The sequence below is a fragment of the Piliocolobus tephrosceles genome, chromosome 1 (assembly GCF_002776525.5).
Source record: "Piliocolobus tephrosceles isolate RC106 chromosome 1, ASM277652v3, whole genome shotgun sequence".
Taxonomy (NCBI): Eukaryota; Metazoa; Chordata; class Mammalia; order Primates; family Cercopithecidae; genus Piliocolobus; species Piliocolobus tephrosceles.
This window is the reverse complement of record NC_045434.1, coordinates 191,355,472-191,382,423: the sequence shown is the minus strand read 5'-3', so window position 1 is coordinate 191,382,423 and position 26,952 is coordinate 191,355,472. Positions and strand designations below refer to the sequence as shown.

General features: G+C 41.1%; 1 protein-coding gene across 4 annotated transcripts in view; it reads left to right on the top strand.

Annotated features, from left to right (window-relative positions):
• ZCCHC17 (zinc finger CCHC-type containing 17) overlaps positions 1–26,952 on the top strand; it is a 71,132-nt gene that overhangs the window by 31,111 nt on the left and 13,069 nt on the right. For 3 of the 4 annotated variants that reach the window (XM_023219378.2, XM_023219379.2, XM_023219381.2), the window contains 4 exons: positions 11,081–11,181; positions 12,863–12,954; positions 20,484–20,584; positions 22,692–22,837. In XM_023219378.2, the coding sequence (XP_023075146.1) occupies positions 11,081–11,181; positions 12,863–12,954; positions 20,484–20,584; positions 22,692–22,837 (440 nt within the window). The remainder of the gene's footprint in view (positions 1–11,080; positions 11,182–12,862; positions 12,955–20,483; positions 20,585–22,691; positions 22,838–26,952) is intronic. The other variant, XM_023219380.2, reaches the window with a different exon arrangement.

The window sequence follows — 26,952 nt, the reverse complement described above, 5'->3', positions numbered from 1 at the left end:
ACTTCAGCCACCACTGAGTTGAAGAGCCCTTCCTAATATTCAAACCTAAGCTAGATTTTCTTTCCCCTCTCATTCCAATGTAACTTTCTGTGATGATGAAAATATTCTTTATGTTCTGTGATTTGTTTTCTGACACCAACCAACTCCCCAATTCTCTGGACACCAACTGGGTGTCCAACGACTCAGTTCAATTCTGACATTATATATCTGGAGCTTGTGTTAGATCTCTCAAATTAAAGGGACTCAGTCCCACAAAATTGCCCTTCTTCAGATGCCAGCTGCAAGTCCTGGGCCACTTGTACTTCTGACCAATCAGCTGTAAACAGGGGTTCCATGACCACCTCCTTAGGTTTGAGACTTTGCCAGAATGGCTTACAGAAGTCAGGAAAACACTTTACAGTAGTCCCCCTTCATATGTGCCTTTACTTTCCACGGTTTCAGTTACCCTAGGTCAACTGAGGTTTGAAAATATTAAAGAGAGAATTCTAGAAACAATTCATAAGCTTTAAGTTGCAGTTACAGGGTGATGAAATCTTGCGCTGTCCTGCCCCATTCCATCTAGTACATGAATCGTCCCTTTGTTCATCCACACTGTGTATGCTACCCGCCCATTAGTCACTTAGTAGCTTTCTCAGTGATCAGATTGACTGTCTGCTATTGCAGTGCTTGTGTTCCAGGTAACCCTTATTTTACTTAATGGCCCCAAAGTGTAATAGTGACGCTGGCAATTTTGATATGCCTGAGAGAAGCCATAAAGTGCTTCCTTTAAGTCAAAAGGTAAAAGTTCTCGACTTAATAAGGAAAAAACGGGGACCCCTAGAGGGGAAACTGAGGGAAGGGGGAGTACAACGGTTGAAAAGTTTAACTTTGAGTACTATGCTCAGGACTTCTGTAACGTGATGATTCATATCCCAAACCTCAGCATCATGCAGTATACACAGATAACAAACTTGAACATGTACCCCTGGAATCTAAAATTAAGGAAAGAAAACGTAATCCTATCCTGTGGTTGCTAAGATCTACCCTAAGAATGAATCTTCTATGTGTGAAATTGTGAAGAAGGAAAAATTCATACTAGTTTTGCTGTCGAATTTCTAACTGCAGAAGTTACAGCAACAGTGTGTGATCACTGTTACTACATTATGCTATTATTATTACTGTTTTTTTTTTTTTTTCTGAGACGGAGTCTCGCTCTGTCACCCAGGCTGGAGTGCAGTGGTGTAATCTCAGCTCACTGCAAGCTCCGCCTCCCGGGTTCCGGCCATTCTCCTGCCTCAGCCTCCCGAGTAGCTGGGACTACAGGCGCCCGCTACCTCGCCCAGCTAGTTTTTTGTATTTTTTAGTAGAGACAGGGTTTCACTGTGTTAGCCAGGATGGTCTCGATCTCCTGACCTCGTGATCTGCCCATCTCGGCCTCCCAAAGTGCTGGGATTACAGGCTTGAGCCACCGCGCCCAGCCTGTTACTATTATTGTTAATCTATTTCTGTGCTTAATTTATAAATTAAACTTCACAGCCAGGCATGGTGGCTCACACATGTAATTTCAGCACTTTGGGAGGCAAGGTGGGTGGATCGCTTGAGCTCAGGAGTTCGAGACCAGCCTGGGTAACATGGTGAAACCCCATCTCTACAAAAATACAAAAATTTACTGGTCATGGTGGTGTGCACCTATAGGCCAGGCAACTTGAGGGGGTAGGATTGTTTGAGCCTGGGAGGCAGAGGTTACAGTGAGCTGAGATCATGCCACTGCACTCCAGCCTGGGTGACAGAACAAACCCTGTCTCAAGAAAAAGAAAAAAAAAAATTAAACTTTATCTTAGGTGTATATGTATAGGAAAACCATAGTATATATAGGATTCGATGCTATTCTTTGCCAGTTTATTATAAAGGATACAACTTAGGAACAGCCAAGTAATTGAAGAGATACATAGGGCAGGGTATAGCTGGAGTGGAGTGGGGTCAGGTAAGGTGTGGTGGGGAGCTTTCATGCTCTCTGGTATGCCACCCTCCCGGCACTAGGATGTGTTTACCAACCCAGAAACTCTACAAATCTCATGTATGGGAGTTTTTATAGAACTCAGTCTCTAGCTCCCAACCCTCCTCTTCCTAGAAGTAAGACATTGGTGGGTGGGACTGAAAATTCCAGTCCTCTAAGCCAGCGTGGTGGTGAGCACCTATAGTTCCAGCTACTCGGGAGGCTGAGACGGGGGGAAAGTTGAGCCCTCCAGGAGTTTGAGTCCAGCCTGGGCAACATAGCAAGATCCTGTCTCAAAACAGAAAAAGAAAGTTCCAGCCGTCTAATCACTTGGTCTTTCTGGTGACTAGTCCATCCTGAGGCTATCTAGGGATCCCACTCTATCACCTCATTAACGTAAACGCAGGTGTAATCAAAGGGGCGTATTATGAATAACAGAATACACTCCTATCACTTAGTAAATCCCAGGAGTTTTAGAAGTTCTTTGCCAGGAAGGGGGACAAATGTATTTTTGTATTATACTACATCTGTGCTGATAAATGACTTTTTCATTTTATTTATTTCAACTAATTGAAGTTGAAAGTTAAAACAGCTACATGACTAGTGACTATCTTATTAGGCAGTGCAACCCTATACAATTATAAAGTTCTTTTTTTTTCTGCTGTCTTCTGCCCTCCAGCACTAAACTATGAAATTTTGAGAATAGAATTTTTCAACATTATGCTTTCAGAGTTTCTTGCTTATGATAGACGTTCAAATATATTTAGCAGTGGATTCAGTTTAGCAAATAATTATTGAGTTCTATTTTCTGATTAGCTTTTTTGGTGGGAACACAGAAGTAAGAGAAACATAATCCCTTGCTGCCCTCAGATTGCTTACAGTCTAGTGATGTAAATGAATTAGAGTGGCGTGTAATAAAAATGAGTGTTGTTGCACTTAGTGCATGGAATTGTGGAATGGTTAGGCTGTTTGGATGAGTGAGGGCATAGTATAATACCTGAGGTATAGTGGGTGGGTGTTCAGTAAATCTCACTGAATGAATGAATGAATGAATTATAGCCTCAGCTCTACCATTAACTGGCTTCTTGGCAAGTCGCCTAGTCTTTGAGCCTTAATTTCCTTATCCCTGAAATGGGAATGATGTGGGTATTTTAGGGTCTTGAGTTTTTTGACTGGGAGGACCATGTTTCATTAACCCTTGGATATATTTTTGCCTATAATATAGTAAATGTTTAGTAAATGTTTAGTAAATGTTTTAGTGACTCCTTAATCCCAACAAGATAAAGGGTGTTAAAACACTTTCACTAATGTGCTATATTATTGTCATATACCATTGATTGGGAGATGAATTGACTTGAAAAATGTGGAGAGGGAATTAAGATTCCCCAAAGGTAACAATGACCTGTTGTTTTGACATTGTTCTGGCTGCAGCTGTTCTCTAATGATTTGAGATTTTCACTTCTTTCCTTTATTGCCAGTGGAAGTGTGAAAGAAATTAATGTTGAACCTAACGCAGTTGGGGCAACGGTTTTAAGGGGACTATAATGGGCTCTCTCTGTTACTCTCATGTGGTGATTGAGGAGCTAGCGCTTTCCAAGTTGTCAGGTTTAGTTTTTTTTCTGTTTTTACCAGTAGGCATTCAGATGGGACTCATTCTCTTTAAGTGTCATGTTGGGTTTATTGAACTTGATGATGGACTTGGTATGCCTCTTGGGCATTTATTTATGGCTTGATGTGAGAAATCAAGCACAGATTGCTCTGAAGAGCTCCCTTTGGTGTGGCGTGGCAAGCAAAGCATTTTTGTTTGTTTCTGTTTGATTTTGGAGCATATGCTGGAATAGAATTAGATGTGCTTTCCTCTATTTGTAGGTAAGTTCATCTTTCTCCTTTTTTTTAATTGAAAGGATAATACAGATTAATAATAAAGAAAAAATGGGGAAAATATTGGTATGATGTAGGAGACCTGATAAACTCATATTTGAATTGCACTTCTGTTGTTTATCAGCCTTGTGATCCTGGATAATTGATATGATTTCTAGACTATTTTTTCCTATGAACCTTTGTCAAAGAGGATTAAATGAATGGATAGATGTAGTATATATAGTGAGGTACTCAGCACAAAGGGAAGGGGCCTCAAATATTTTATTTGTTGTCCTTTACCACATACACGTCATCTGACTTTTGGTGGTGTGTCCATGTTAATAATGAAGTCTCTCCTAAGAATTCAGACTGCTTTCTGAGAATGAATCTAGTCATGAATCCCCCCATACAGAGTATAGTTTCAGCCATAGATAGAAATAAACCAGGTATTGCCTATAAAACTGACTGAAGAGATGGGAGCACTCAAGACTTAAGACAATCTGGGTGTAATTCCAGGGAAAAGGGATTGGAACGAAACTGTAATTTAGGAGACTGAAATCTAGTTGATTATATCATAATATTCTTTTTTTTTTTTTCTTGTTATGTCGCCCTGGCTGGAGTGCAATTGCACAATCTCAGCTCACTGCAATCTCCGTCTCCTGGGTTCAAGTGATTCTCGTGCCTCAGCTTCCTGAGTAGCTGGGACTACAGACAAGTGCCACCAACGCCTGGCTAATTTTTGTATTTTTTTAGTAGAGACGGGGTTTCACCATGTTGGTCAGACTGGTCTTGAACTCCTGACTTTAAGTGATTCACTCACCTCAGCCTCCCAAAGTGCTGGGATTACAGGTGTGAGCCACCGTGCCCGTTCTGTATCATAATATTCTACTGAGGGAGAGATTATAGGAACAAGCAGGGAGTTGTCAGCTTAAAATATGGTAAACATAGTAAAAGAAAGACTGAGTGCTTGAAGTTGGCAGAGTTTATCTTGCCTTATTGAGGGCAGAAATGAATCTGATGATATGAACTGTACAGATGGATTTTTTTTTTCTTTGAGACGGAGTCTTGCTCTGTCGCCAGGCTGGAGTGCAATGGCTCCATCTCGGCTCACTGCAACCTATGCCTCCCGGGTTCAGGCAGTTCTTCTGCCTCAGCCTCCCGAATAGCTGGGACTACAGATGCACGCCACCATGCCCAGCTAATTTTTGTATTCTTAGTAGAGATGGGGTTTCACCATGTTGGGCAGGATGGTCTCGATCTCTTGACCTCGTGATCTGCCTGCCTCAGCCTCCCAAAGTGCTGGGATTACAAGCATGAGCCTCGACGCCCAGCTGAGATGGAATTTTTTATTTTTTATTTTTTTGAGACGGAGTCTCGCTCTGTTGCCTAGGCTGGAGTGCAGTGGCCGGATCTCAGCTCACTGCAAGCTCCGCCTCCCGGGTTCACGCCATTCTCCTGCCTCAGCCTCCCGAGTAGCTGGGACTACAGGCGCCCGCCAACTCGCCCGGCTAGTTTTTTTTGTATTTTTTAGTAGAGACGGGGTTTCGCCGTGTTAGCCAGGATGGTCTCGATCTCCTGACCTCGCGATCCACCCGTCTCGGCCTCCCAAAGTGCTGGGATTACAGGCTTGAGCCACTGCGCCCGGCCTTTTTTTTTTTTTTTTTTGAGGAAGTGAGAGTCCACTAAACCTTCATGGACAAAAAAAGTATCTCAAGATAGTTGTCTCCCTTTTGTTCTGATTCCATGCGGAAGCAATTTCTGATCACTAATGTAATTGTTCAGGTATTTAAACTGAAGGCAGCAGCTGGTTTACCTAGATGAGAACTGAGAACCTTCCAGGTATAAGGAAAGTATATCTTGTATTGTAAATTATTAAGCTGGTATGTGTCTCTCTCTGAACCAGTTACTAAACTGACAATCTGGTTAATGTATTTTAGTATATAAGCATCTGCATGCTAAAGACTCCTGCACTTATATCTACAGTTCATACCCTTCCCCTGAGCTACAGACTTGGATATGCAACTGCCTACCTGACATTTGCATTCAAGATTGAGGGCGAGGGCTAGACTGTGTCTTTTGTTTAATTCTGTATAAAACTGTATAAGCTAAGGCCTTTTGATAAGCCGTTAATGTCTCAGCTTTAATAATCCTGTACCCTGTTGTAACTATTTTTATGTTTCCTTTTGGTCTATGTCCATATGAGACATAGTTTCACATTATTTCATAGTATATATATTATTTAATTGTAATTTTTATGATCAGAAATAATGCATGCTCACCATAGAAAAATAGAGGGAAAAAAATACAACAGAAAATGATCATTATGTGCTATTACTACTGTATGGAGATAGGCACTGTTAACATTTTGGTGTATTTCTCTTTTTTTTTTTGAGATGGAGTCTTGCTTTGTTACCTATGCTGAGTGTAGTAGCACGATCCTGGGTTCAGGTGATTCTCCTGCCTTAGCCTCCCAAGTAGCTGAGACTACAGGTGCCTGCCACCACACCTGGCTAATTTTTGTATTTTTAGTAGAAATAGGGTTTCACCATGTTGGCCAGGCTGGTCTTGAACTCCTGACCTCAAGTGATCTGCCCGGCTCAGCCTCCGAAAGTGCTGGGATCACAAGCATGAGCCACCATGCCTGGCCAACATTTTGGTGTATTTCTGTGTATTTACATATGTGTACACAATTTAATATGTTGAGATTAAGATTATACTGTATATTTAAAATTTGTAGTTTTTTGCACGTAATGGACCTTAAACATTTCCCCATTAAAAAAATATTTTCTATAAACATTTAATAGCTTTATTCTGTCATTCAGATGTACCACATAATCATTTAAGTTGTTTCCAGTTTTTCACTGTTAGTGCTTCTAGACTTGTCATGTTTATCCAGGAGACAGCTACTAGTACCAAAAATAAAATAAATAAAATAAAATAAAAAATAAAATAATAAAGCAGAATAAAAAAATAAAATGCTGGGCGCAGTGGTTCATGCCTGTAATCCCAGCACTTTGGGAGGCCGAAATGGGTGGATCGTGAGATCAGGAATACAAGGCCAGCCTGACCAACATAGTGAAACCCCGTCTCTACTAAAAATACAAAAAATTAGCCAGGTGTCGTGGCAGTCACCTGTAATCCCAGCTACTCGGGAGGCTGAGGCAGGAGAATCACTTGAACCCGGGGGGTGGAGGTTGCAGTGAGCAGAGATTGCGCCACTGCACTCCAGCCTGGGCGACAGAGTGAGACTCCATCTAAATAAATAATAAAATAAAATACATATGTATGTGTGTATGTGTGTGTATGTGTATAGTTTACTCTCACTAACTTACATGTACTCTGAACACCCATGAAAATTCAGTTGTAGCATACAATACATTTATAGCATAAAAGCAAAATATTTCAAATTAACTTGCTTAAGCTACTTAAAGACAAAGTTCATTTGAAATATTTTGTCATTTTTTTCACTGGTTATGTGAAAAACCACATAACATACTTACACACTTTGGAATCAAGTGAGAGAAGGACAAATTTTGATGCCATTATTTCTGTGTGGTACTCCAGTAAATAGACTTTCTGTTTTAGGGAAGGATAGTGTTCCCTCAAGTATATTAGGTTCAACATTAATTTCCTTCATACCTTTCATTAGCAATAGAGGAAAAAGATGAATTTTAACCAGTAGAGGACGGTTGCAGCCCAAAACAAGTCAAGGTGAAGGGTTTCCCCTTTATGGGATCTGAATTTCCTCTTCAAACTTTAAAATTAGGCTAGTTGGCTCATTACATCGTAGGGGGAAAAAAGTAAAACCCCATTTGCATGAATTTCACCCAATTTGGAGATTATGTGTTGATCTAAAATTAAAAACATAATGTATATAAGACGTTTTAGAGGCCCCAGAATTGTTTAGATAGGTAGGCTATCAACCTCCAGAATCAGCTTATGTAGGTATGAGAGATGTAGTGATGATGGATAGAGAAAGTAGTGGCTCCCAGGAGGAGCTCTAAACAGAAAGGGCAGGTACTTTGAGTTGTAGGCTTGTGAAGGCATCCATGTGCATCTCCGTGTCTCTCTCTCTCTCTCTCTCTCTCTCTCTCTCTCTCTCTCTCTCTCTCTCTGTGTGTGTGAAAGAGAGAGTGGGAGAATGAGAATGGAGGTGGGTAAATTTCCCAAGCAACTTTAGGGAGGGCAGTTATTTCAGACAGGATGACTGATTTGTATTCATTCAGAGTAATTATTTATGTTAATATTCTCCAGAATTGAAGTAATCCTCTTTATTATTTATTATCAAAAATAAATGAAAAGATTAACTTACAATACGATAACCATTGTTAGCATTTCAAGTCATTTCTTTCTAATTTTTAAAATGTTTTTAAAGCATTTGTAATCATACTGTATGATTTTGCATTATGCTTTTGTTATTTAGCATGGGAAAATGCTAGATATCTACAGTACTTGATACATAATAGACACTCAATAAATATTTACTAAAGAAGGAATTATTGACTTGTTTAAATATCTTTTGAATGGACCATCAAACGACTATACCATAATTGACCTAATTGTTACCCTTTTGTTGGAAATTAGGTTGTTTCTAAATTTTCCTGTCTTAAAAATACTTTGCATATTTTGATGTAGATCACTTTTCCTGAAGCATATAGTTTTTCCTATGTATAAAGTTATTTTCTTAGGACAGGTTCCCAGAAGCAATTAGGGGTCAAATAAAGTATTAGAACTCTTGATTGCAAGGGGCAGAAACTTAATTGGGAAACATTTTGGCCAATCTTGTCAGAGACTTCCAGGATAAATCTCAGTTAGGTTTCTCAATTATGTTTCTGCCCCTTGCATCTTTTTCCTCTGTTACTGAGACTCAGCCTTTGCTGTATTGGTTGCTCAGTTTACACTCCCAGGGCTTTGTTTCTTGTTTACCAGTGCTCTTGTTTGCTTTTCTCTGGCAGACTCTTGCCATCTGGTGGTAAAGATTGGCATTGGCAGTTTTTTGTAGTTTATAATCCTGATTTGTATATGTAAAATGTAATAAGCAAGGTGGTTCTCCCAACAAAGGATTTTGGACAGAAAGGAAAAGGGTATCTGCTATAAGTGTTTTTTTTTTTTTTTTTTTTTGAGACGAAGTCTCGCTCTGTCGCCCAGGCTGGAGTGCAGTGGCCGGATCTCAGCTCACTGCAAGCTCCGCCTCCCGGGTTCACGCCATTCTCCTGCCTCAGCCTCCCGAGTAGCTGGGACTACAGGCGCCCACCACCTCGCCCGGCTAGTTTTTTGTATTTTTTAGTAGAGATGGGGTTTCACTGTGTTAGCCAGGATGGTCTCGATCTCCTGACCTCGTGATCCGCCCGTCTCGGCCTCCCAAAGTGCTGGGATTACAGGCTTGAGCCACTGCACCTGGCCTTGCTATGTGTTTTATTAAATGTTTTAAAATTATTATTTGATTTGATTTATTTTTGAGACAGAGTCTCGCCCTGTCACCTAGGCTGGAGTGCAATGGCATCATCACAGCTTACTGTAGCCTTGACTTCCTGGGCTCAAGCCATCCTCGCACCTCAGCCTCCTGAGTATCTAGAACTAGAAGCATGCACCACCACATCCTGTTAATTTTTCTGTAATTTTTGTAGAGATGGAGTCTCACTATATTGCCCAGCCTAGTCTTGAATACCTGGGCTCAAGCAATCCTCCCAAAGCACTGGGATTGCAGCCCTGAGCTTCCATGCCCAGCAATTATTTGATTTTAAATTATTTTTATTAAATGTGTAATAGTTTATGAGTATTTTATCATTCTTGATAGCCATTGATAGTGACTTCCAAAAGTTTATTCTAGGCTTAGTAATAGTTCTTATTTTACTATCCTTTCAGCACATTGAATATTATTTTCTAAATATTTTGCTAATTTAATGGATTAAAAATAGTAACGTGCTTATATTTCCTTTTTTAACTTAATGTCTCTCATAATTATTTTTTGTAATTAATTTAAATGGCTGTTTACTCTTTTATTCAACAGATTTACCATGTTTGCCATGCTATTTTCCAGTTACTATTCATTAGGGTCATTTTATGGTTCTTATATATTTTTTAACCTCTGTAGGTAATAATACTACAAGGTATGTATGTATGTATGTATGTATGTATGTATTTGTGAGACGGGGGTCTTGCTCTGTCACCCAGGCTGGAGTGCAGTGGCGCAATCTCAGCTCACTGCAACCTCTGCCTCCTGGGCTCAAGCAGTCCTCCCACCTCAGCCTCTTGAGTAGCTGGGATCACACGTTCGCACCACCACGCCCAGGTAATTTTTGTATTTTGTGTAAAAATGGGGCTTTCCCATGTTGCCCAGGCTAGCTAGACTGCAAGTTATTTCAGCTCTGTCAGTTTTTTGGCTCTTTTGACTTTTTCCTTTGGAGAAAAATTCTATTGACGATATTCTTGCATCAAAGATGTAAACATCTTTATCTTTTTGCTTTCAAATAATTTTACCAGCTTACATTTCTATCAGTATTGTGTAACTACAGTTATTTTATCACATCTTTACTAATATGGAGCATTAAATTTTTTTAATTTTTTGTTTATTTTTAAAATAAAGTTTATAATATTTAAAAAATAGAGATGGGGTCTCGTTATGTTGACCAGGCTGGTCTCAAACTCCTTACCTCAAGGTATTCTCCCATCTTGGCCTCGCGAAGTGTTGGGATTACAGGCATGAGCCACTGCGCCCAGCCTATTTTATTTACTTATTTTTTTTGAGCCAAGATCTTGCTCTGTCACCTGGGCTGGAGTGCAGTGGCGCAGTTGCAGCTCACTGCAGTTTCAACCTCCTGGGCTCATGCAATCCTCCCATCTCAGCCTCCTGAGTAGCTGGAACCACAGGCATGTGCCACCATACCCAGCCAGGTTTTTTTTTTTTTTTTTTGTATTTTTTGTAGAGACTGGGTTTTGCCATGTTGCCCAGGCTGGTCTTGAACTCCTGAGCTCAGGCAGTCTGCCTGTCTCAGCCTCCCAAAGTGCTGGGATTACAGGCATGAGCCACTGTGCCCAGCCACTTTGAGCATTATTTTAAGAATGTTTGTTGGTTGATTGGGTTTTATAAAAAGCAGTCTCAATTTGCAGTTTTAAGTTTCACACTTTTCAGTGAAAAATTTCGTTTGCCACTTGCATTCCCCAACTCTTACCTTCTTATCCAGTTTAGAGTATAAATACCAGATGTGCCCTCTGCTTTATGTTATTTCTTCTTCTTGTGCCCAGGTCTGGTCCATCGAACTCATATGTCATCCTGTCGGGTGGATAAGCCCTCTGAGATAGTAGATGTTGGAGATAAAGTGTGGGTGAAGCTTATTGGCCGAGAGGTAAAGTTCTTTGCGGCTCCCATGTGGTTAGAAAGGTTTAGGAAGAGCTGGGATTTTTGTATTTTATGATAGTGAGTGTGTAAATTTTGTTAATTGTAGCTGATAATCTTATTTTTAAATCCTGCCACTAGAATCTATTTGGAATTCAAACCTTCTGGCAGACTGTCCTGCAAACTCAGAAGGAATGATATGAGCTATAAAAGTGTGGTGCAATAAGTGCATGTTTGTAAAACTTCCCTCCCTGAAGTTTACCCAGAGGGTGGGCAGGAGGAGAAGAAAAAGAACCAAAAAGAGAGAAGGAAACTTGATCTATGGGACAAGTGTTTATCACAAACTTCAAAGAATACCTGCCAGATACACTTCAATTTGGGACAAAACAAAAAGAACGCAGATAGTTTACGGTCATTTTCCCTAATATCTGGCACCATTCAATGTGCAGAAAGTGAAAAAAATCTGAAGGACCCTGTTACTCACTTGAGGGTCTGAGGGCTGTGGGTGTGGGCAGACCACAGGAGAAGTAAGAGTATACACTGAGTCCTGTTCTTCTACCAGAGAAAGGCACGGGAGATAGGCATGAAAGAGCTATTATTCAATAATAATTAAGTGCTTAATATGTGCTAGGTTTGGGAGATATAAGAGCGAACCAGACATAAATGATCCCAGCTATTATGGAGCTTATATAGAATATAAGTAGAGGAGACAGTTTTTCTTTCTTTTTTGAGACAGGGTCTCTCTTTGTCACTCAGGCTGGAGTACAGTGGCGCCATCACGGCTCACTGCAACCTCAGCCTCCTGGGCTCAACTGATCCTCGCACCTCAGCCTCCTGAGTATCTGGGACTACAGGCACACACCACTAAACCTGGCTTTTTTTTTTTTTTAATTTTTTTTTCAAGACGGGATCTCACTGTGTTACTACCCAGGCTGGTTCAAACTCCTGGGCTCAAGTGATCCTCCTGCCCTTGCCTCCCAAAGTGCTGGAATTGCAGGCATGAATTTCCATACCTGGCCGAGACAAATATACATAAAATAATTGCAAGTTATATTAAGTGCTATATTGGGTTCAAACACTATTGGAGGAAGATTTCTAGTTGTCAAGAAAGGACTCTTTGAGGAGATAGTATATGAGCTGAGACCTTAAAGAAAAGGAACTAGTTGTGGAAGACTTGGGATAGGAACATTCCAGGCGGAGAGAATAACTGATGCAAAGACCCTGAAGTGAAGAAATGCTTCATTTGCTGTGGGAAGCAAAAGAAGACCAATGTGACAAATGTCTTCATGCTTAAAGAAGCTCTAGACCAAGTCCAGAAGAAGATCTAGCCTTCTGAAATGTTCAAAAACCTATTCTGGACTTAGGGATCTCTGAACAAATCACTATGCTGAACTTACCTGGAGGAAAAGCTTTTATTTTCTGCCTGGTTACTTCCACAGGCCTTGGATTTTTTGAGCTACCATTTTTGTCTTTCCCCAGAGGGAGAGGAATGAGATTGACTGTTTCCTAAAATTCTTCTGCCATAGGGTCTACCTGTTATGCTTATTTGTATCCGCAATGTTCCTCGCACAGTACCTGGCCCATTAAAGAAGCTCAATATTATGATGATGAAAACATTGACTCTTAATTTTAGACTGGCCACCTAAATGATGTAGCTAAAGTTTTTGGTGACTTTTTTTGGTCTCTTTCAGATGAAAAATGATAGGATAAAAGTATCCCTCTCCATGAAAGTTGTCAACCAAGGGACTGGGAAAGACCTTGATCCCAACAATGTTATCATTGAGTAAGTAAAAGGTTTGGAAAGATGAAAATTCTTCTGCCTCCCAAAGCATAAAATGCTTTAGTAAATCAGACTGAACTGGTAACTCTACCATTTATGGACTTTGTGATATTGATGAGTTACATAACGTTTGCAATCTTTGGGTTTTAGAAATGTAAAATGAAGTTAGACCAGGCTCGGTGGCTCACGCCTGTAATCTCAACACTTTGGGAAGCTGAGGCAGGCAGATCACCTGAGAGGTCAGGAGTTTGAGACCAGCCTGGCCAACATGGCAAAACCCCGTCTCTACTAAAAATACAAAATTAGAAATTTGCTGGGTGTGGTAGTGCACACCTCTAGTCCCAGCTACTCGGGAAACTGAGGCATGCACGAGAATCTCTTGAACCCAGGAGGCAGAGGTTGTTGAGATCGTGCCACTGCACTCCAGCCTGGGTGACAGAGTAAGACTCAGTCTCAAAAAATAAAATAAAGTAATAAAGTAAAAAAATAGTTAACACCTTGCTGCATAGAGTTCTAAGATGAAATGCTAACGTACCAAACTCCTGGCATTGGAGTGCTCCATTAATGATTTTGTTTCCTTTCCTTTAATCTCTTTCTGTTTCTGCCCTTTAACAAGTTAGCTAACAACAAGCTAGCTGTCTCCCAGTGATTTCTGCATTGGAGTTACGTGGGTCTCTTCCACAAAGAGACCATGTGTAAGGGTGGAGTAATCCAGGAGCAACTCCAGTGGGGTTTAGACTCCCATATCTTGGGATACACTGTGCTCTGAAAACAACATCTGACTTTCATTGGCTCTTCTGACCTTTCATTCAGGAATGGGAAATTATCTACGTAGGATAACATCTGGCAATACAAGGAATTTTCTGTCTGTCTCAAGTCTTCCTTGAATTTCATTTCTTTTCTTTTCTTTTCTTTTTGAGACGGGGTCGCCCAGGTTGCAGTGCAGTGCTGTGATCACAGCTCACTGCAGCCTTGACCTCCCGAGCCCAAGCTATCCTCCCACCTCAGCCTACCGAGTAGCTGGGACTACAGGCACGTGCCACCACACCTAATTTTTATTTTGTAGAGACAGGGTCTCACTATGTTGCCCAGGTTGTTCTTGGACATCTAGGTTCAAGCGATCCTCCCACCTTGGTCTCCAAAGTGCTGGGATTACAAGTGTGAGCCACGGTGCCCAGGCTTCTTTCTTAAATTTCTCGTTGGAGGTTCTTGGATCCCTAAAGTCCCTTAAAGGGGGATCTTGGAGGGTTTTTTTTTTTTTTTGAGACGAGTTTTACTCTTATTGCCTAGGTTGGAGTGCAATGGCACAATCTCGGCTCACCGCAACCTCTGCCTCCCAGATTCAAGTGATTCTCCTACCTCAGCTTCCATAGTAGCTGGGATTACAGGCATGTGCAACCATGCCTGGCTAATTTTGTATTTTTAGTAGAGATGGGGTTTCTCCACATTGGTCAGACTGGTCTTGAACTCCTGACCTTAGGTGATCTGCCCGTCTCAGCCTCCCAAAGTGCTGGGATTACAAGCGGGAGCCACCACGCCCAGCCGTTGGAGGGTTTATTAACTGTTTTTAGTGTTTTAGAAAGCCATCCAAAATTGTGTGTGTATCCTCAGGTAAACCATGCTGTTATTTTGTTGCTCTTGATGATAAAATATCACATTGTTTGTCTTATGTTAATTAGGTACTCTCAATGGCAATTATGTCATTGATGAATTTAAAAGACAAGAAAAATGATAGAATGTTATTTGAGTGGGACCTTATTGGTGAAAAGTTTGGAAAGTCTTATGTTTACAGTTCTGAGCAAAATCACTTTGAATTTGAAGGAATCTTATCTGGAAGTAAGGGAAATGATATTGAATACATATGGCAGTGCCAGGCATTTTATGTACATTCTTGTGTACATAACAACCTGCAAAGTGGACATTATCTCCATTTTACCTTGTATTCCTACTTTATAGCTTGGTGCCTGGTGATAAGTAACTTACTTGTGATTGCATAGCAAATTATCAGCAACTCTCTGACCTTAAAGCTAATGCCCTTTTCACCACATAATGCTTCTCACTCTTGCGTGTGACTTACAGAACTTTTCATATTTCTGTAGGTTCTAAATATTAACATGTTTGTAAGACTGATTACTGACACAACACTGTCAGTAATAGTAGAAATCTTTTATAACTCAGAGTGCAGAAGTGTTTAAATCTGGCTGTGGTTCAAGTTAGTGTTTGGAAAAGAAAAAAGAAAAAATTCTGATGATTGCATCGTAATAAATTGCTTCTGCTCGAAAGAATCTGATGCTATACGGACTCATTAAAAAGTAGTGAAATTTCCCAAAGCCACCATTACAATGATAAAATATAAAACATGTAAGATAAAAGAGCTAACCCTGTTTCTCAGAAAAAGAGTAGGGAAGGGAAAGGGCTCCCTAGTTTTGGGCTGTCTCTGTGTAAAACTATTTTTAGTAACAATCAAGTGGCTGAAACAATAACTTTTGTTGTAAATTATGTCTATAGCTGCATCCAGGAAAGAAGCATGGCATAATGGAATGATTAGAGGATTTAGAGCTAGACTTGAATCAGAAGGAGTACTAGTTCTGCTCCAAACTAGTATATGACTTGGAGCAGATTAGTCTCTCTGAATCTTAGCTTCTTTACTATAAAAAGGAGATAGTAACATATATCTCAGGAATGCTTGAGTGATTTAAGTAAAATCTTATTTTTAAGGAGCCAGCTTCATGTCTAGTCTATGGTAGACATTTATGTAGCTACTTGTAGTTATTTTAAATGCCGCTTTGTTTTTTCCTCTAATATCTGAGATTATAGCACCTTTTCTTTTTTCCTCATACTATGGTGTGCAGAACCACACCTTTGCTTTTGAAAGAATGTGTAAGACCCACAAAAACAGAGACCATGACTTGTCTGCCGTCATGCCTGATGTATAGCATTTGTAGTATTCATTTAGTTTTTTTGAGATGGAGCTTGCCCTGTCACCCAGGCTGGAGCGTAGTGGTACAGTCTTGGCTCACTGCAACCTCTGCCTCCTGGGTTCAAGCGATTCTCATGCCTCCATCTCCAGAGTAGCTGGGATTACAGGCGTCGACCACCATGCCTGGCTAATTTTTGTATTTTTAGTAGAGACGGGGTTTCACCATGTTGACCAGGCAGGTGTCAAACTCCTGACCTCAAGTGATCCCCCGCCTCGGCCTCCCAAAGTTCCGGGATTACAGGCATGAGCCACTGCTGCCTGGCCCTAGTTAGTACTTTCATTTACTCATTTATTCAACAAATATAAGGCAACATGTAATAAATACTAAAAGAGTAGTTTAAAGCAGTGGTCCCCAACCTTTTTGTCACCAAGGACTAGTTTTGTGGAAGACAATTTTTCCATGGATTGGGGGCTGGAATGGTTTTGGGATGAAACTGTTCCACCTTAGATCATCAGGCATTAAATTCTCATCCACAACCTGGATCCCTCACATGTGCAGGTCACAATAGGGTTTGCAATCCTATGACAATCGAATGCTGCCGCTGAGCTGATAGGAGGCGGAGGTAATGCTCCTTCACCTGCTGCTCATCTCCTGCTGTGCAGCTTGGTTCCTAACAGGCTGTGGACCAATAGCAGTCTGTGGCCTGGGGATTAGGGACTCCCTGTTTAAAGAAAGGGTTCTAGGAATTCACTTGAAGAGGAATAGTTTACTTCAGGCCTTCATGGTCAGAGAATAGGTGGTATTTGAGCTAGGTTTTGAAGAACAGATAAGATCTTGTCAGACAGCAGGGGAAGGAATGGTATTTCAGGCAAAAGAAATGGTTTGAGGAAAGGAATGAGGCAGGATAGCACATAGTACATTTGGGAACCTTGTTTAAGGAAAGAAGAGGATATGGTCAAGTACTAGAATGGAAGACTTGAAAGATAAGTTAGGGTCACATTGTGGAGAGCCATGAATATCAGTTAAAGAATATGAATTTTTATTTATTTATTTTTTGAGATGGACTCTCGCTCTGTCACCCAGGCTGGAGTGCAGTGGCATGATCTCTGCTCACTGCAACCTCCACCTCCCAGGTTCAAGCAATTCTCCTGCCTCAGCCTCCTGAGTAGCTGGGATTACAGGCACCCACCACCGCGCCCAGCTAATTTTTGTATTTTTAGTAGAGACTGGGTTTCACCATGTTGGCCAGGCTGGTCTTGAACTCCTGGCCTTAAGTGATCCGCCTGCCTTGGCCTCCCAAAGTCCTGGGATTACAGGTGTGAGCCAAAGCACCCAGCCCATGAATTTTTTTTAAAAAGCCTTTGAACAGAGAGGCTTGTGGTCAGATTAACCACCCCAGGAATCCCATTGTCTGGCCTTGCCGTATTATGCTCAGTATTCTCATCCTGTCTTCAGCCACACACAGTTTGTTAGCCACCTTTCATTTTTCATAAAAATCTAACTCTTATATTCATCCCTTCAGGTCCCAAAGTGTTAATGAGATAATCTAATAAGTGACTCTGTAAATGGAAGGGGGCTAAAAGCAGTTTCCAATTAGGCATAGCCCACAAAGTATAGTCTTTTTCTTTTCTATTATGATCAAGATCAGAATTGAGAGTAGTATAGAATTTTTATTTTTACTTTTATTTTTGAGACAGGGTCTTTCTTTCCCAGGATGGAGTATAGTGATCATAGCCCACTGCAACCTCAAATTCCTGGGCTCAAGTGATCCTCCTCCCTCAGCCTCCCAAGTAGCTAAGACTATAGGTCCATGCCACCATGCCCCACTAATTTTTTTTTTTTTTTTTTTGGAGACAGAGTTTCACTCTTGTTGCCCAGGCTGGAGGCGGTGGCACGATCTCAGCTCACTGCAACCTCCACCTCCTGGGTTCAAGCAATTCTCCTGCCTCAGCCTCCCGAGTAGGTGGGATTACAGGCATGTACCACCATGCCCGGCTAATTTTTGTATTTTTAGTAGAGACAGGGTTTCTCCATGTTGGTCAGGTTGGTCTTGAACTCCTGACTTCAGGTGATCTGCCTGTCTCGGCCTCCCAAAGTGCTGGGATTACAGACGTGAGCCACCACGCCTGGCCTAATTCTCAAATTTTTTGTAGAGATGACGTCTTGCTGTGTTGCCCAGGCTGATCTTGAACTCCTGGTCTCCAGTGATACTCCCACCTTGGCCTTCCAAAGTGCTGAGAGATTATAGGTGTGAGCCACAACTCCCGACCCATGGGGTAGTCTTTAGAAAAAGCACATATGACTTAACTATGTTAAAATTATTCATTTGTATATCTCCCTCCATTGCCAGTGTATTAGTTCATTCCAGAAAAGAATCATGTTTTGTTCTTTTTGGTGTACATACTACTATCACTAGTATTAGCACTGGCACTATCCACTTACTAGCTGTACTGAAAAAATGAGATTAATCTCAGAATCTGTGCTGGGATGGATTGGAGGAAGAAAACTGGAGGTAGGGAGTTATTACTCTGGATGGAACATGATGAGAGCCTAACTAAACTAGAATGATGGCAATGAGGACAAAAAGAGAGACGTGGGTGAGTGGCACATTTGTTGAATTGAGTGTTAAGTGGGAAGTATGATTTGGTTTGTAGTCTGTTAGAAGCCACAGAGTATTGGAATTGATTGTGATGGGGGTTGCTTAAGCTGCAACTCACAGCCACTTGAAACTCATCTTTACAAATAAAGATATGTGAAAGCGAAAACCACATTTGTGAGTTGCTTGAGTTATATCCTCAAGTTTCTGCCTTGGTTTTTGTTACACAAGCTTCATAATGAGTTTGTTGTTGTTGTTGTTTGTTTGCTTGTTTTTGGAGACAGGGTCTCTTGCTCTGTCACCCAGGCTGGAGTACAGTGGTGCAATCTGCTCACTGCAACCTCAATCTGCAGGCTCAAGTGATCCTCCTGCCTCAAACTCTTGAGTTGCTGGGGCTACAAACACAAGCCACCATGCCTGGCTAATTTTTTTTTTTTTTTTTTTTTTAAGTGAAAGGAATCTGTACTGTTAGAATAGTGATTACCTTTGGGGGAGGCAGGTGACTAGAAGGGAGCATAAGATGGGCTTCTGAGATGCTGGCAATTTTCTGTTTGGTTTTTTTTTTTGGTTTTTTTTTGAGACAGAGTCTCGCTCTGTTGCCCAGGCTGGAGTGCAGTGGTGCGATCTCGGCTCACTACAAGCTCTGCTTCCTGGGTTCACGTCATTCTCCTGCCTCAGCTTCCCAAGTAGCTGGGACTACAGGCACCGGCCACCTCACCTGGCTAATTTTTTGTCTTTTTAGTAAAGACGGGGTTTCACTGTGTTAGCCAGTAGGGTCTCAATCTCCTGACCTCGTGATCCACCCACCTCGGCCTCCCAAAGTGCTGGGATTACAGGCATGAGCCTCCGCGCCTGGCCTTAATGTTCTGTTTTTTTATCTGAGTACTGGGTACTTTGGTATGTTCAAATTGTGAAAAATCAAGTGAGCTGTATATTTATGATAAACATTTATATATATATATATTAGTTTGTTCTCACACTGCTATAAAGAACTACCTGAGACTGGGTAATTTATAAAGAAAAGAGGTTTAATTGACATAGTTCCACTGGCTGTATGGGAGACATGGCTGGGGAGGCCTCAGGAAACTTAAAATCATGGCAGAAGGGTGAAGGGGAAGCAAGTATATCTTCATATGGCAGCAGGAGAGAAAGAGAGAGCAAGGGGGAAAGTGCTACACACTTTTAAACCATCAGATCTCGTGAGAACTCCCTCACTATCACATGGGGGAAATCTGACCCCATTATCCAATCACCTCCCACAAGGTGCCTCCCCCGACATTGGGAATTACAATTTAACATGAGATTTTTGTGTGTGGGGGAACACAGAGCCAAACCATATCAACATATATATTATGTTTTGGTAAGAAGTTTAAATAATTTTTAAAAGGCTATGAGAAAGGCAACAAAGAGATTAATTCTGTCTGGGGGGCTCAGAGGAAAAGACTTGATAGAAGGAGAGCTAGTAACAACTGAGCCATGAAATGTCTAGGTATAGTGAAGTGGTGAGGTGGGAGTCAAGTGGGGAAACAGTGTTTCAGAGAGGGAGAGAACTGCTTGATCAAAAGCACTGAACTATATGGAGAAGAGAAAATAGACTTCTTTGGCCAGAGCATATTGTGTAAGTAAAGATAAGGCTGGAAAAGTAGTTTAGAGACAGACTCTGAAAGGCCTTGAATGCCAAGGTAAAGAATTTGGAGCTGATTTTCTAGAAAGCCTTTGAAGGTCTTTTAAACCTATGAGTGACCTGGTAAAGGTTGTAGGGTGTTTAGCATGGTGAGTAATTATATATTTTCACCCTCTGTGCATTAGTGAGATGAGGGTTAGTCTCATTTATAATTGTTAATTTAGGGCTATTTCACATAACTACATTTACTGCCTGTCTTGTTCTGCCGAAAACTTTCTTTCTTTCTCCACTTTCCCTGCCAAAAACAAAAAACCAACATACAACCTTACCTTGTAGTGTCTCTGGCCATATCTCTTAAGGGGGCCAGCAGTCAGTATCTTTTTCATTATAGGCAAGAAGAGAGGCGGAGGCGATCCTTCCAGGATTACACTGGGCAGAAGATCACCCTTGAGGCTGTCTTGAACACTACCTGCAAGAAGTGTGGCTGTAAAGGTAGGGTGAAGCCTCTGCCCTTTCCACATTTCTCTCCTTGTGGATGGACCCTTTTCTGGAAGAAGGAAGCAGCTCAGTGTGAGTTAAATTCACCCCGTTTTTTAACCAAGTGATGGCCTTTGCTGTTATTTCCATCAGACTCATATCAGAGTTCATGGGGTGATGCATTTCCTGTTCTCTTTTCTGAGTGCTGGCCCTATCAGATACTATACCACTACCACCACTCCTCCCACCCCACCCACAGCTTATGCCTTATCTGGGCAAGACCCCTATGAACTATGCCAGGAGGGGTAAGAGTGTTGGATTATGATTAACATTCTAATTTTATCTCCAAGGATGATGATTCTGCAAAAATTAAGCAACTTGGAAATATATAACTTAAAGAACCACGTCAGACTTTTATCTTTTATCTCTTTAATGTCAGAGTTCTGAATACAATATCCTTTTACAGAATATTGAATAAGGAATACAGGATACTCACTTCTTTTTAGTTCTATTTCCTCAGGTTTCCTCTACTCTTACTCAAATATTAAAAGGTCTTTTAGCCTAATTTCCCTAGTTGGAGCTATAATGAGAGAGATCGTAAGCTTCTCATTTTCAGGGTGACCTCAGTTGTCACCCCTTCTCCCTAGACTTCCATGTATCCTGCTGTGTTGATTTTTCTACAATAACTGGTAGCAGATTTGTGCCCTGATTGAAGTGGGGTTTTAAACCCCTGCTTATCATTAGTGTAGAGGGGAGAAGGAAAAAGTAAAATTGAGAGAAGGAATACCTCCTCAGGAAAACTGTGGGAACATTCCAGGTATTTGGAAAACTCTGCTATATTTCCCTTCCAGGTGCCACCCAGCTGCTGGACCCAGAGGTACAGAGTACTTTACACATAGCTTTTCTTTTCTTTCTTTCTTTTCTTTTTTTTTTAAGATAGGGTCACCTAGGCTGGAGTGTAGTGGTATGATCATGGCTCACTGCATCTTTGACCTCCTGGGCTCAAGCAGTCCTACCTCAGCCTCCTGAGTAGCTGGGACCACAGGTGTGTACCACCATGTCCAGCTAATTTTTAAAAAATTTTTTGTAGAGACAGGGTTTCCCTGTGTTGCCCAGGCTTGTTTCTCTGGGCTCCAATGATCCTCCTGTCTCAGCCTGCCAAAGTACTGAGATTACAGCCGTAAGCCACTGTGCCCAGCCCACACATAGCTTTTTGATTATCTCATACAATTCCTCTGTGCCCCTAAGACAGGATCTACCACAAACTCAGACACAACTAGCAGTGTAGAGCATAGCCTCTGTTAAAGGACCCCTCAATACCACTATAGGCTCAGGGAAGGTGAGGGTCCTTTAACCTTAACCATGTCCAACAGGCATTACATAAAGAAGAGAAGAATAATGAGAGGTGGAATTTGTCCCAGTTAGTAAAGGTCAGGTCAAAGGTAGTTGGTTTTGGTGCAACAGAAAGCACAGGGCAGGGAGGCATGAGACCCAAGGTAAGTTTGAACTCTGCTTCTGTCTATGTGACCTTGAGCTACTTCTCAACTCTGGGCTTTCATCTTCCACAAATGTAGGATGGATTTGATGATTTCTAAGGTGCTTGCCAGACCTGACAGTCTGTAAATGTTCAGTGCCCCTAGGTGACTGTGCCTATTTCTCTGTGTATTAGCTTAGATGTGAGTGCCTACTTGCTGCCAGCTACCTACAAGCTATCTTCCTTTAGGGCTTGGCCTGCCACTCAGCTCCCTCTGCTAAGCATCCTGCTCTCTGGAGCAGTCTTTGATTGTCAGGAATATGTTCCAAAATAGATCTTAGAAAATTAATAAGCCCCATTGCCAATGGAGGACAGTACAAACCTGCGTCCTCATATCCCCTGCCATTTTGAGAACAGTACCAGTGTTCCCCACAGCCCTAAGAACAGCTGCTAGTATGACTGTGGTTGAGTGAGCAGTGCCATGTTGAGGTGGTGGAAAGTCTACTCTGAATCAAACAGCTGCTTTGAATGAACCCAACAATATTTCCTGAGCCAGCTAGCCCATTTCAGGAGCCTTGGGGGAAGATTCACTTGCTGAGAGGAGAGACTACTTACTTCTTCTATACCTTTTCTACTTCTCTGCTGCAGGCCACTTTGCAAAAGATTGTTTCATGCAACCAGGTGGGACCAAATACTCTCTGATACCTGATGAGGAAGAGGAAAAGGAAGAGGCAAAGTCAGCAGAGTTTGAGAAGCCTGACCCCACAAGGAATCCTTCTAGAAAAAGGAAGAAGGTGAATTCTACTTTGCTTTTATTTTATCTTGTCTTTTTCAGGTTTTAAGATGAAAATCTGAAAAGCCTTATGCAGCAGTACACACCTGTAGTCCCAGCTACTTGGGAGGATAAGGTGGGAGGATTGCTGGAGGCCAGAAGTTTAAGCCTGCAGTGAGCTATGATTATGCCTGTGAATAGCCACTGCGTTCCACTCTGAGCAGCATAGTGAGACCTAATCTCTAAGAATAATTTTTTTTATTTAAAAAAATGAAAAATGAAAATGTGCTTTTTGCAGAAATTTTAGAAATACTGAAAAATATAATGAAGCAAACCAAGATCTTCTGTAATCTTTCCACCCAAAGAAACATTAGCATTTTGTGGTATATTCTAATCTTTTTTCTTTTTTTAAGACAGGGTATATTGCAGTGGCACGATCTTGGCTCACTGTAACCTCTGCCTCCCAGGTTCAAGCGATTCTCATGCCTCAGCCACCTGAGTAGCTGGACTACAGTCATGCACCACCATGCCCGGCTAATTTTTGTATTTTTAGTAGAGATGGGGGTTTTGCCTTGTGGGCCAGGCTGATCTCAAACTCCTGGCCTCAAGTGACCCACCCGCCTTGGCCTCTGAAAGTGCTGGGATTACAGGCATGAGCCACGACACCCATCCACTTTTTTCTAGGTAATAATAAATACCTAGCTACACATACATGTAAATACAAAATTGTGGTCATACTAGGTATAGTTTATACCTTTTTTTCATTTCACTTATCAAAAGAATTTCCTAGTATCCTTAACTATTCAAAAACTTGATTTAAGAGCAACATAATATTCTACCCTATGGCTGTGTGATGATATTTTAAATTACTTTCCTATTACTGGATATTTTTTATTACTTCCAACCTAAAGTTTTGGCCACATCTCTTACTGTTTTCTTGGATAAATTCCTAAGTAAGATTACTGAGTTACGGCTTTAAGGCTCTTGATTCATTTTATCAGATTGCCTTTCCAGAAGATACTTACCTGTCCCCAGCAGTGTATCAGAGCACCTGTCTCACTGAATTCCATCTCCTATATCTACTACTTTTGGCAGAGCAATTCATAAAACAGATACTATTGTGGTCCAGAAAGAAACAGTGCATTTGTAACATGCTACACAGGAAATAAAAACTATTCTGTAGGTTGATCAGAAAATATTTCTTATATCATGCAGGATTTTTCTAACTATGGCCAGTATATTGACTTGTTTCGTTTTTAAATCTTTGGCAAACTTTTGTTGAGGGGTCATTTTGTACCAGGCATTGTAACTCTAGGAATACAAAAACTGTGATGAGGTTCTTGCCCTCAGTGTATTATCTATAGATTAAGTATTATCTTAATTTTCTGGGTGAGGAAAAGGTCTCATTATACCATTACAAGAATTAGCCAAGTGCATGAATAATAATTTCCCAGTCTATATATTCTCTTTCTGGGTGATCCTTGAGATGGAGTGTCACTCTGTCTCCCAGGTTGGAGTGCAGTGGTGTGATCTCGGCTCACTGCAGCTTCCACCTCCCAGGTTCCAGCAATTCTCCTGCCTCAGCCTCCTGAGTAGCTGGGACTACAGGCACAAGCCACCATGCCTGGCTAATTTTTGTATTTTTTATAGTAGAGACAGGGTTTTACCATGTTGGCCAGGCTGGTCTCAAAATCCTGACGTCAAGTGATCCGCCTGCCTTGACTTCCCAAAGTGTTGGAATTACAGGCGTGAGCCACCGTGCCCAGCAAACCCGTTTTTTCATTTTCAAAGTGGGATTGTTGTGATCTTTGATGACAGTGTTCTTGCAGAGGGATGCCCGGCTCCCAAAAATAGATATAAAGCACTGACAAGTAAGTACCTAATTAGCGTTGGCTGTTGTGACAGCCCTAATTATCTTTTTTAGTCTTCCTTCCTAAACATACACACACACACTACCACCATCACCACTACCACCAAAACCCTTGTTTCTATCTTTCTATCATATATTACCTATTAATGGCAGAAATACTCTTCCAGTCTCCCAAAAAAGAAACCAATGTCATTTATTTTCCTCTCCTTTTCCATCCCACATCTAGTCAGTCACCAAGTCCTGGCAGTGGTGCCTTTTTAGTACATATCTCAAAATTCTTTATCCCATTCGCCTCCCAGTGCTACTGTACAGTTTATCCCCTCACTTCTCTTACATTCAGACTTTTGAATGCTGTAGCCTAGGGAGTTTAAAAAAATACGTATTTGTATTTTTTTTACAAATACATATTTGTGTTTGTAAATATTTATTTAAAATATGTATTTTAGAATATTTTAAATATTCTAAATATTTTAAAATATGTATTTAAAATACATATTTGTATGTTACCTCTGCCTCTTAGGTACCATGTTTACAGGGCCTAGGTCTGGGCCTTTTTTTTTTGAAGCACCTATTTTGGCTGGGCATGGTGGCTCATGCCTGTAATCCCAGCTGAGGCTGGAGGATAGCCTGAGTCCAGGAGTTTGAGACCAGCCTAGGCAACATAGGGAGACCGTGTCTCTATAAAACATAGAGAAAATTAGCTGGGCGTGATGGGGCATGGCCTGTGGTCTCAGCTACTCAGGAGGCTGAGAGGGGAGGATCGCTTGGACCCAGCGGATAAGGCAGCAGTGAGCTGTGATTATGCCACTGTACTCTGCCTGGGCAACAGAGCGAGACCCTGCCTCAAAACAACAACAAAACCACCTACTTTATGTCACTGCCCACTTCTGTTCATTGTTGATTTCTCACCTTATGCTTTAACTCTGAATGTTGGAGTATTCCAAGGTAATCTCATCCTATCGTATGGTTTTAAATATCATCCCTATACTCATAACCCCCAAATTAAGTGCTTGTATCTGTATTTTATCCAAATCTGCATTGCTATTCTTGACTTTTTCTCTGGAACTCCAAATTTAGTTAATAGACTGCCTACTTGATGTCTACATCTGGTTGTCTAGTTAGCATCAAGCTTAACATACCTGCAAAACTTAGTTTTCCTAACCAAAGCTGCTCTTTCCACATTTGGCCCTGTCTCAGTGATTGGAACTCATTGACCCATTTGATAAGCCAAACTCTGCAGCCTTTTTGTATAGAGTTTTTTGTTTGTTTTTGTGGTAAAATATACACAACATAAAATTTACCATTATAGAAGTGTATTGTTCATTGGCATTAAATACATTCATATTCTTGTACAGCCATCACCATCTTTCATCTCGAGACCTCTCTATACTCATTAAACAGTAACGCCCCCCATTCACCCCTCCTCCCTGCACCTGCAACCACTGTTCTACTTTCTATCTCGAAACCATATGGTATTTGTCTTTCTGTGACTGGAATATTTCACTTAGCGTAACGTCCTTAAAGTTCATTTGCGTCGTAGCATATGTCAGAATTTTCTTCCTTTTTAAGCCCAAATAATATTCTGCTCTGTGTATTTATTTTTTGAAGCAGGATCTTGTGCTGTTGCCCAGGCTGGAGTGCAGTGGCACAATCATGTCTCACTGCAGCCTCAACTTCCTGGGCTCAAGTGATCCAGGAGTGTGCCACCACACCCAGCTAATTTAGTTTTTGTAAAGATGGGGTCTTGCTGTGTTGCTCAGGCTGGTCTTAAACTCCTGGCCTCAAGCAGTCTTCCCACCTTGGCCTCCCAAAGTGTGGGGATTACAGGCATAAGCCACCACATCCGGCCACATTTTATGTATATAACACATTTTGCTTATCCATTTATTTGTGGTGAACACTTGGGCTGCTTCCATATTCTGGCTATTGTAAATAATGCTGCTGTGAACATGGATATATAAATATCTCTGAGACCCGCCTCTTCTTTCCTTTTGTTATATACCCAGTAGAATTACTGGATCATATATTCTGTTTTTAATATTTTGAGGAACCCCTCTGTTTCCCATTGTACATTCCCATAATGCACAAGGGTTCCAGTGTCTCTACATCCTTGCCAACACTTATTTTCTGGGTTTTGTGTTTTGGAGAGTAGCCATCCTAATGCGTGTAAAGTGACATCTCATTGTCGTTTTTATTTGCGACAATAAAATAAATAAAATAAAATAAATAAAATCATTGTTGTTTTTATTTCCCTAGTGATTAGTGAT